General features: G+C 38.9%; 3 protein-coding genes across 13 annotated transcripts; 2 read left to right on the plus strand and 1 right to left on the minus strand.

Annotated features, from left to right (window-relative positions):
• Positions 1 to 100: 100 nt before the first annotated feature.
• Positions 101 to 2,603, plus strand: LOC111777436 (pentatricopeptide repeat-containing protein At1g11290, chloroplastic-like). The gene has a single exon (XM_023657035.1). It carries the CDS (start codon positions 347 to 349, stop codon positions 2,216 to 2,218), a length of 1,872 nt encoding a protein of 623 aa, XP_023512803.1. The 5' UTR covers positions 101 to 346; the 3' UTR covers positions 2,219 to 2,603.
• Positions 2,604 to 2,778: 175 nt separating this feature from the next.
• Positions 2,779 to 7,033, minus strand: LOC111777437 (ribulose bisphosphate carboxylase/oxygenase activase, chloroplastic). Of its 11 annotated transcripts, none has more exons than XM_023657042.1 (14): positions 6,656 to 7,031; positions 6,225 to 6,532; positions 6,042 to 6,147; positions 5,864 to 5,949; positions 4,870 to 5,342; positions 4,501 to 4,782; positions 4,360 to 4,413; positions 4,164 to 4,250; positions 4,021 to 4,074; positions 3,877 to 3,930; positions 3,732 to 3,782; positions 3,591 to 3,644; positions 3,363 to 3,509; positions 2,779 to 3,123 (listed from the first exon to the last, which is right to left on the minus strand). In XM_023657042.1, exons 1-13 carry the CDS (start codon positions 6,698 to 6,700, stop codon positions 3,382 to 3,384), a joined length of 1,782 nt encoding a protein of 593 aa, XP_023512810.1. In that variant the 5' UTR covers positions 6,701 to 7,031; the 3' UTR covers positions 2,779 to 3,123; positions 3,363 to 3,381. The 11 variants fall into 11 exon arrangements, with proteins under 11 accessions (XP_023512810.1, XP_023512806.1, XP_023512812.1 ...); XM_023657038.1 differs by having other exon boundaries at positions 3,732 to 3,785; positions 6,656 to 7,023; XM_023657044.1 differs by lacking the exon at positions 2,779 to 3,123 and having other exon boundaries at positions 3,201 to 3,509; positions 3,877 to 3,927; positions 6,656 to 7,033.
• Positions 7,034 to 9,018: 1,985 nt separating this feature from the next.
• On the plus strand, positions 9,019 to 9,833 carry LOC111777440. The gene has a single exon (XM_023657048.1). The coding sequence runs from the start codon at positions 9,116 to 9,118 to the stop codon at positions 9,533 to 9,535; it is 420 nt and encodes a 139-aa protein (XP_023512816.1). The 5' UTR covers positions 9,019 to 9,115; the 3' UTR covers positions 9,536 to 9,833.
• The last annotated feature ends 1,271 nt before the right edge of the window (positions 9,834 to 11,104 follow it).

Genomic DNA, 11,104 nt, shown 5'->3' on the forward strand with positions numbered 1-11,104 from the left:
AAAAAAAAGCTTCATTCTACAAGAAAATTGAAATTTAGAAACTAGATAAAAAGTTTAAAGAGTAAAAATATAAGGTTTTTGGAAGTATAAGATTAAAATGAAAACTAAACTTAAAATTCCTACTAAAATCTAAATGGTCTACGTGAAATGAATCGCCGTTATCATTGGGCTTGGAGCGAGTTGCCGCCAGAATTATCGACGATCCACGAGGTGGGCGTGTCCACCTGTGAAGCCTTCCTTGTGGTGGGCTTGAGCTGAATTAGTTCTTCGATATTTGGACCGCCTTCAACCAATTTCATTCAGAATTTGTTCAACGCCGGAGGTTCGATTAAAGAAACATGCGGCCATGTACTGCTCCACTCGCCCCCTACGAAGCGCTGCTCGTTTTCTCAAGGCCTCCTGGAAATCAAACCACGTAAGTTTCAGAGCTTTGATTTCTTGTAATCACGAGGATTACGAAGATGATTCCATCCAATCCAGCCTTCAAAACGTTAGCCAAAACCAGAATTTATCAGACAATGTCGACATCCAATTCCTGGTTCAATTACTGCGAAATGGGTCTCCTCCGACCCCTCATATTCTCAGTAAAACCATATCCGCCTGCACGAAATCCGGCCTTCTGGACTTGGGAATTCAAGTCCACTCAGCCATTGTCAAGCTTGGTTTTTCTCTCAACCCTTATATTTCTAGTGCTCTTGTCGATATGTATGGTAAATGTTGGTCCATGTCGAAGGCCCAGAAGGTGTTCGATGAAATGCAGTGTCCAAATGTAGTCACTTGGAATTCGTTGGTTACTGGTTATTTGCAAGCAGGCTGTCCTTTAATGGCAATTACTTGGTTTTTAGAGATGCTAAAGCAGGGGATTGAACCCACCCCCTTCAGTTTATCTGGTGTTCTTGTGGGCTGCTCTCAGTTACAAGCTGGAAAGCTTGGAACTCAACTACATGGTGTTAGTTTGAAACTAAGGTTTTCGTCTAATGTTGTTGTGGGTACAGGGTTAATTGACATGTACTCCAAGTGTTGCAATCTCGAAGACTCGAGGAGAGTGTTCGATATAATGTCGGATAAAAACGTGTTTACTTGGACTTCAATGATCACTGGTTATGCTTGGAATCAGCAACCTCATGAGGCAATGGTTTTGATGCGAGAAATGCTGCATCTGGATCTTAAACCAAATTATATGACTTATAATAGCTTGCTAAGTTCATTTTCATGTCCCCATCATTTTGATCAATGCAAGCAAATTCATTGCCGGGTAATAGCGCAAGGGTTCGAGAGTAATAACTATATAGCTGCTACCCTTGTTACTGCATATTCAGAATGTTGCAGTAGCTTGGAAGACTATAGGAAGGTTTGCTCAAACATTAAAATATCAGATCAGATTTCATGGAATGCTGTTATAGCTGGTTTTTCTAACTTGGGCATAGGTGAGGAAGCTTTGGAATGTTTCATTCAAATGAGGCGGGAAAATATTGATGTAGACTTTTTCACGTTTACAAGCATTTTTAGGGCCATAGGGATAGGTTCAGCTCTAGAAGAAGGAAAGCAAATTCATGGTCTAGTGTATAAAACTGGATATGGCCTAAATTTATTCGTCCAAAATGGTCTTGTATCTATGTATGCTAGATGTGGTGCTATCAGTGATTCAAAGAAAGTGTTCTCGACGATGAACGAGCATGACTTAATATCATGGAATACATTGCTTTCAGGATGTGCTTACCATGGTTGTGGTGAAGAGGTCATTAACTTGTTTGAGCAAATGAGGAGGACATCAGTCAAACCAGATGATACCTCCTTCCTTGCTGTGCTCACTGCTTGTAGTCATGTGGGTTTGCTGGACAAGGGACTTGAATATTTCAACTTGATGAGAAATAGATTGGTTGAACCTCCAAAACTGGAGCATTACGCTACAGTAGTCGACCTTTTTGGTCGAGCGGGAAATCTTCACGAAGCTGAAGCTTTCATTGAAAACATCCCTATAGAACCAGGGATATCAATTTACAAAGCTTTGCTGAGTGCTTGCCTAGTCCATGGGAATAAAGATATTGCCATTCGGACTGCAAAAAAGCTTCTGGAACTATATCCACATGACTCAGCTACTTACATCATGCTGTCAAATGTGTTGGGGAGAGATGGTTATTGGGATGATGCTGCTAGGATAAGGAGGCTAATGTCCAATAGAGGAGTCAAGAAAAACCCTGGTTTCAGTTGGATGTGACTTCAATAAAAGGAGAATTTTCAGCATAAATTATGTTCCTAGGAAGCAAATGGTTCACAGTTTAAACCCTTCTCCAATGGGGTTGATGGCTAAACTTCCCCAACGATCACTTTAAGATTCTCCTAAGGTGTATTTCTTAGATCCCGGGACAAGGTTCATCCGATGCCTGCGAGTGTTACCTACGGTAAGGTCAAAGAGTGCTGGCACTTGGGTTAGTCCCTTTCTGGTGATAAGAATTCGACACATACACGATTCCTAGCTCTGTATTCATTCAAAACTCACTTATTTGTGATCGATCAACTACATGGGGGATTTCACTTATAGAATCATCACTTAGTCTATGAGCCTCATGCTGCCGTTATTAATGTCAAGACACAGAAGGAGAATAAGGTGTTCTTTCTATTTCGATGGAGTCCATGATCTTAAAGGAGGAAAAGTATACAAAAAATCCATCTCTGGTTCTCCTTACCACATTTTTTGTTCAGGTAAATCACAGAATAAGGCTATGGTCTGCAGGAGAAGGCTCTGAAATCATGCTGAGTGAGAAGGGGGACTTGACATTGGAAGACCAAGAAAATTAGTAGAAATTCAAACAATTGAACCAAAATTTCAGAACTTCCAAGCCTACAGAAAGAGAAATTACTGACCAGGAGACGACTGTGCATCATTTTGGTGAACAAATCAATATATATAGTTGCTTGTAAGAGAAAGGAGAAGAACCAGTAATGTGGTCCTCAAAGAACACCCTTCCAGCTTCTCCAAACTGAAAAGGGAACGTCTGGAGCTGAAGCATATTAAAAATTCACAGAGAAAAACATTCCTTCCTCCAGAATGGTTTTGTTGGAATAAGAATCTTCCAAGTTTCAAACAAGAAATGCAGAGGAAGTTACCGCTGAAATCATCGCCTGCATTGGAAGATTAAATGAGGTACTGTTTCGTTCAGTAAAGATGTAAATGCTAGAAATTCTTATGTAGAAGTTTCTTAAGAAATGGATTGGAATTACCTTCATGACTGCCAATTTTGTCTATCATTCAATTGATACAACGGTTTCAGTGAAGTTTTATAACAGTAACGATTTACATAACTAGAGAAAAAGCAACTCAAAAGTATTTGCTTCATTAAAACGCATTTGTATATATATACCAGTACATGTAGAAAATTCCTAAGAGTCGGTGCTGGAAGCTTTTGTTGCCGAATCTGAGTGTTGGGACATAGTCTTTAGCAGATGAATCTGTACAGCCTTCAGGAAAAGTGATATTAACTTGTTGCGTTCCTCTTCCCCCATTGATTCTTTAAAATTGAAAAAGAAATCAAGATTATACATAAATAAACAAATGATAAAGACAGACTTCAATTGTAAAATTTCCCTACCATAAGAAGTTCCTGTCTGAACAACATCCTCGTTTGCAATTACAGGAGCAGCTTCTTTTAAAATGAAGAAGGAATAATTAATTTAGGCTAGGATTTAGATAACAAATGATCAAGATGATTTGGGACGTAAAAGTTGCCTACCATTAGAAGTTCCCGACTGAAGAACATCCTCATTTGCATCTATAAGAGCCACTTCTTGTGAATTGGGAAAAAAATAACGATTAATGTAGATTAGTTTTCATAGAACAATAATCAAGATATGATTTTAAATGTAAATTTTGTTTACCAGAGTTTCCTGACTGAACAACATCCTCCTCAGTTGCATCTTCGACAGCAACTTCTTTGAATTCGAAAAAAAACGAAGTTAATTTAGATTAAATTTCATAATGCGGATGATCATGACGAACTTTGGATGTAAATGGTGGCTTACCATAAGAAGTTTTTGACTGAACAGCATCCTCGTTTGCATCTCCAAGAGAAACTTCTAAGATTGAAAGAAGAATAATTAAATGTAAGATTGAATTTGAGAAAACAAATGATCAAGACATGACTTTGAATGTAGAAGTTTCTAACCATAAGAAGTTCCTGACTGAGCAACATCCTCATTTGTATCTTTAAGAACCTCAACAGTATCTTCATTTGCATTCACAAGAGCAGCTTCTTTAACATTGAAAAAACAAAAAATATGCAGATTAAAGAGCAATGAGTTTAGATTCAATTTCAAGAAACAAAGGATCCAGACATGACTTTGGATTCAAGAGTTGCTTACCATTAGAAGTCTCTGACTGAACAACATTTTCAGTTGCATCTTCAAGAACAGCTTCTTTAAAATTGTAGAAAGAACAATCAATACAGATTATGTCAAAAAACAAATTATGGAGAAACGATTTTTAATGTAAAAGTTGCTTACCCTGAGAAGTTTCAAACTGAACAACGTCCTCATTTGCATCTCCAAGAGCAGCTTCTTTCAAATACTTGTCAGCCAATTTAACCCTCTTCACATTCTCCTGTTCCATGATGAGCATGTTGCCATATTCTAGTAGCTTTTCTAGTGTCATCTTTGGTTGATTAAAAGTTGGGGGGCCTTCCTTTGAGTTTACAAGATTCTTTCCAATGCTCTCAACTCCAACACCGGCAGCCCACTTTCTCACTTCGTTGTCATAAACTCGAGCTCTCAAAGCACCAAAGAAGTCTGCAGAATGATTGGTTTATGCAAGTCAATATTCTTCTTCCGTTCAGAAATGTTTGATTTCAGCTGAACCAAGTTAGTGAGGCTTACCAATCGACTGCCCCGGGAAGGTGTCGACGAGTTTGACAATGTCCTCTGTCGGTACACCGTCAGTCCTAAAGATTCCAGTGCAAATACCGATACGATCTTCACGAGTCGGAGCCCAATAGAATTTGTCCATGCGACCATCACGAATGAGGGGTGCATATAAAGTTGAGAAGTCATTACCAGTTACTATGATGGGAACTCTGGGATTTTCTTCTTTGTTGTACAAGCCTGGTAGCTGCACATTGGTTGGGTTGTCAGCAATGTTCATAAGAGTAGCATTTACCATCTGGTTATTCACTGTGTACTGGGTGGCTCCACCAAACCTTCCAGCTCCAGCATCAAGATCGTTGATAAATAGGCAACTCATCTTCCCTTTCTTGATAATATCAGCCGCCTCTCTGTATCTTTGCCTGATCAATTTTGCTGGCTCTCCTGCATTCCCACTTTCTAATTCCCCAGCACTCATCATAATAGGGCTGAAATTCATCATAACTAAACAAAATTAAGACCAACAATATATCAGTGAGAAGAAGAAATATGTTCAGAGATTTGTAGGGCCAACTGAACTAAGTCTGGATGATCTTAGTATTTGCAGGGTGAGTTTAGGTGTTTTCTAGTGAGAACAAATCTTTCTATAATCACTCTTTTCGGTAGAGCACTCCCACGGCTCTCTCAAAAGTCATCTGAAACTGACCCTTGTCATCGAGTTCAAATACCCTAATAGTTCGACCAATGTAGTATGCATTAAACTCGATCCTTAAGTGTTTCGTTCGAACAAACTACCAAATCCACGAGACCATCTTAACCAAATCCAACCTCTTGTCATCATCTTTACCAAACCTACGAGATTCCACATCGATTGGAGAGGGGAACGAGTGTCAGCGAGAACATTGGGTTTTGAACTTACTTAGTTCAGTTGTTCAACAATATACTTAGTTCAGTTGTTCAGTTGGCCCTCCAAACAACTTCCTCAGAACTAGCTGGGTTTTGAACTTACTTGATTCCCATCTTGGCAAATACAAGTTCACACTGAAAAGATTTTCCTTGTCCTTTACCTCCCCAAATACCCAGAATGAGAGGAACCTAAAATGCATCCAAGAAGGTTAGCAGTTAGCACTGAAAGACAAACATGGACGAACTATATCGTGTGTCGAACATCGAGCTGTATTTTTAACCTTAATGTTTGGCAGGTTCATGAAATTTTTGACAATGTGAACCATGAGTTTGTCCATGAAAGCTGGAGCTATGTAAAATCCATCCATATTATTGTCGAAGTTGTATCTGAAACATTGTAATACTTCAAGTAAGCTCGCATAAGAATGTTCAAACAAACTGCAAAATTCTATTTGAACACTTACTGTCGAAGTCCAGCACTAACGTATTCATATGAACTCAAGACAGCATTGTGAGTTCCTGTCCCCATGGGAGCTTGGAAAAGAGGATCCGCCAATCCCTTCCCTCTGGTAATGTCTTGCTGGTCATCAGAAGTATCAAAAGCAAGGCCTCGCCATTTGTCCTTCTCGGTTTGCTTCTCCTCGTTATACTCAGCAACAACCTTGAAGTTTCCAATCACCATTTTTGAGGTGGTGGATCTGGAACTGGCCTTCAACCTGCTGCCCAAAAACGCAGAGTTTGGCACTAAACCTCCATAGTTACTGTTGTTTAACTGCATATAACATGAGATTCAAGATTGAAAGATGAAACCCAGAGAGAAAAAAAGAAGAAATTGTTAAATAAATTGGTATTCTCCGTCAAATAACACAAAAGACTTGGCGGGAAGAAACAGTACCGTTGTTCTATTAACGGCTCCAATGGTTGAAACCGTGGCAGCCATGGATTAAGGGCTTAGGAGGGTGTGAAGAAGTGAAACTCTAGCAGCAACCTTGAACCCTCCTCTCAAAATAGATGAACAATCAAGTGAATCATCTCGAGCTCTTTGAAATTGGCTTTGTTCGGCCTCTTCTGAACTGTGTCCAATGAACTCTTGAGAGACTTTAGGCATTCACAACCACACACGTGGCAAACAAAGGCGCCTGTTCAGTAAAATTACTAACAAAACATGATTCTCAAATCTGCTTAATCTAAAGCGACCGTTGAGGTTGGGATTTGAGCTTCCATCTGCACCACGTAAAAAGCGGATGTGAAAATAAAAAAACAAAAATGCAGAGCTCTTATATTTTCGCTTCTACATAATACTGAATCCACAAACTTTCTCCATACAATATGGCTCGTTCCACTAAGCAAAAACCCATGAATAATTCAGAGTTATCTAAAAAGCCCTGTGCCAGATAAAACAAAAATATGAACAAAAATCTGGGGACTTGATGTGCCACATACAAGCACTCCTTATCTCTTTATCTCTTTGAGATACTTAAATACTTGCTCATGTAGGAAGAAAATAGTTACTGATTTAGGAAGAAAATGTGAGTTAGTTTAGTTTTGTTTAGTTAAATAATTTAGCTAAATTGTGAACTTCAGTTAATTACTTTGTCAATTAGTAATTAGGATTTAACCCTACTATCCATTATTCTTGTAAGGCTGTAAATCTTTGAAACTTCCCATCATTGAAGTTGAAGTTATGAGTGTTTTCTCTTGATTAAGAGTTTACTAGTGTTCTTGGGATGGATTTCTATACGACTTTGTAGGGAACTGTGTTTTTTTGGTCAATTCTTTACGGATTCATCCCATAAAACTAAAACCCCCTGCATCAGTTACAGATTTAGCTCAAAGCCAAGTAATTGAAAGTTGGAAACCAGCAAAAACGTAGTCCAATTACTGCATAATTAGTTCTTGTTTTTCATGGAGATTACAGTTCATTAGTCAGGAGGATATGATGGAGATAACTAGAAACGGGTAAGAAGAAAGAACCCCAGCTAACCCCCTCAGCAGAAAAAGAAAAGATAAAGGAGAAGAGGAAATCAGAAAGAAGAGAGGATGAATTTAGGGAAAGTTGCTTGGAAAATCCCAAAGCTACGATGTCTCATATGAACAGATGGCTGTGGCACTGAATGATAATTCTCCATCCACTTGTACAAAGTGGGTAAGGAGAGGAATGAAACTACGAGCCAGACTGATCATTGGCCCATAATTCTGTACACAGCTGTTGGATCATCAACGCCAGCAGCCAATATACCACAATGATCACAGAAATTATGAGGCCTTGGGCGACATGTACGGGAAAATTTGTTGTGAGATGCCACATAAATCAAGGAGAAGAACGAAGCATTATGTATAAGGGTGAGAAGAACGAAGCATTATGTATAAGGGTGAGAAGACTCTTGCTTCCGCGTTTTAAAAACTTGAAGCCCAAAAGGAAAATCACCCAGAGAACAATACATGCTAGCAGTGGACTTGGCTGTTTGGTATCAAAGCCAGACACCAGGCGATGTGCCAGCAAGGACGTTAGACCTCAAAGGGGGTAGATTGAGGGGACCCACATCGATTGGAGAAGGCAACGAGTGCTAGCAAGTGTGGAGAAGGCAACGAGTGCTAGCAAGTGTGGAGAAGGCAACGAGTGCTAGCGAGTGTGGAGAAGGCAACGAGTGCTAGCGAGGGTGGAGAAGGCAACGAGTGCTAGCGAGGATGCTAGGCTCCGTAGGGGGAGGGATTGCAAGATCCCACAACGATTGGGGAGGAGAACAAAACATTGTTAGGCTGAAAACTATATTAGCTAGAGAAAGTTCAAAAGAATAATATTGGCTAACAACAACTGTTTTATACTAGTGAGATAGATATAAAGTAGTCAATAGAGAATTGCATTAAAATATCTGAATATGCAGAAAAAAGTACCCAAAAAATGCATCTTAGTTGCAAACATTTTTTCTTGGAACAAATTTGCATATATGGAAGCCAAATTAATTTTGCAGTAAGTTTTGGTGTGCCCCTACCTTAAAGGAAAGTAACTGATTCAAGAAAATAAAGAAAAAGAAGAAAATGCAATACTGTTCTTATCTTTAATTTGCTATTTTTTTGGTAAAAAGTATTAAAAAGAGGGATGTTTCAGTTCAAAGGCCAGCATTGAAGGGCTTAGACTCATGATCCTGTTCTTCAGGAATGGAAAAAGTAATTCGTTGAAACCCTAAAAACGTGCAGAAGAATTGCTAAATAAAGACAGAGGGTTAAAAGCGTACCTAATGATCGTTACATTTTACCCGCCGTTCTCAATTATGAAATGGAATTTGGATTCAGGATTTCTGACCATTCACCTTCATAACCAACGATCTTCTTTGTGCCCTATATTTCTCTTCCAATGAATGCAAATCAATCTGCCGTCGTTGATTTCCTCAGAGCAGCAATGGACAACGAACGCGGAGGCAGAATACCTAAACCTCCGACCAGGTTGCAGAAGCAGGCGCCGGCCGGTCTTTATCTCGATCAGCTTTCGAGCGTCTCAATGTCTTCTGTTGGTACCGAGATTTCTTCGAAGACGGTTCTTCCTCTGCTTTCGCCGCTCCCTTCGTCGCCACAGCCTTTTTCTGAAACTGAGGGAAATAGAATGTTGACGAACGGAAATGGTGCAGACAGCGGCGGCAATGGCGATCAAAGAGGTATAGTTTTCGCATCTCCTGGTGGCTGGCAACATCCGGCGGTGGCTGCGACATACGCCGATCCTTCCACGCTGTTTACTTTCTTTCAATCGAAGTGCATCATAACCAGTAACACGCCGTGAGAAGATGATGGCTGGATCGAGTCTCGTATGCTCTACGTAAATCCATGTACAGTATGTGTGTGTGTGTGTGTGTGTCGCCGCTTGGATTAAGATCTCCACGAATGCTTCTGGTTTCATGTTGTATTATTGATAAATTGTAACGCGGGAAATCTCTCAAACTTCCTGCTCCTAATCTAACAGCCGCTTCGTTTCCACTTCGTTCCTGTTCAATTCATTTCTCTCGGTCATTTCTTGTAATTTGTTCTCTACTTTCAAGTCTCCATCATGAATCCGATTTCGCCATTGAAAGTTATGCTGCTCAAGATTCTCAAATCAGATCACACAATAAGGCACTCACAAACAATCTCTGTATCTGGTTCATTCAGTTCTGTTACTTTCTCCAATTGACGATAAACAAGATTGAAGACTTGAATGGAATGACTTCGTAAGTATAACGAAGATCATACTAAACAAGATGGTTGTAATAACATGTTCATTCGATTTTATTACATTTTCCAATTGGCCGCAAAAAAAGATTGATAATCTTCAAAGAAAAAAAACCATGAATCATATAAGGTGAATCATTAAGCATCAAACTCACTACTACAAATCTTCTTCGGCTTCATTACTTACCTTAGAACCCTCTAATTGAGTAACTAAGTGTGATTAGAACCCTTTAACTGGGAACAGTGAGAACCTAGAACCATATCGGTTAATCAATCGTATTAGAACCATAGTTACCAGATACACAATACCAGATACACAAATTTTGAAATATTCAATCGTATTCTATATATGGTTGTCATACACAAATTTTGAAATATCGGCTAATCAATCGTATTCTATACATCGGCTAATCAATCGTATTCTATACATCGGCTAATCAATCGTATTCTATACATCGGCTAATCAATCGTATTCTATACATGGTCTAATCAATCGTATTCTATACATCGGCTAATCAATCGTATTCTATACATCGGCTAATCAATCGTATTCTATACATCGGCTAATCAATCGTATTCTATACATCGGCTAATCAATCGTATTCTATACATCGGCTAATCAATCGTATTCTATACATCGGCTAATCAATCGTATTCTATACATCGGCTAATCAATCGTATTCTATACATCGGCTAATCAATCGTATTCTATACATCGGCTAATCAATCGTATTCTATACATCGGCTAATCAATCGTATTCTATACATCGGCTAATCAATCGTATTCTATACATCGGCTAATCAATCGTATTCTATACATGGTTACAAATTTTGAAATATTCAATCGTATTATATATGGTTGTCATACACAAATTTTGAAATATCGGGTATTATATATGGTTGTCATACACAAATTTTGAAATATCGGCTAATCAATCGTATTCTATACATGGTTACCAGATACACGAAGAGGCCAACACAAATTTTGAAATATCGGCTAATCAATCGTACACAAATTTTGAAATATCGGCTAATCAATCGTACACAAATTTTGAAATATCGGCTAATCAATCGTATTCTATACATGGTTACCAGGTACATAAATTTTGAAATATCGGCTAATCAATCGTATTCTATACATGGT

The sequence above is a fragment of the Cucurbita pepo genome, chromosome LG16, assembly GCF_002806865.2.
Source record: "Cucurbita pepo subsp. pepo cultivar mu-cu-16 chromosome LG16, ASM280686v2, whole genome shotgun sequence".
In the NCBI taxonomy this organism is placed as follows: Eukaryota; Viridiplantae; Streptophyta; class Magnoliopsida; order Cucurbitales; family Cucurbitaceae; genus Cucurbita; species Cucurbita pepo.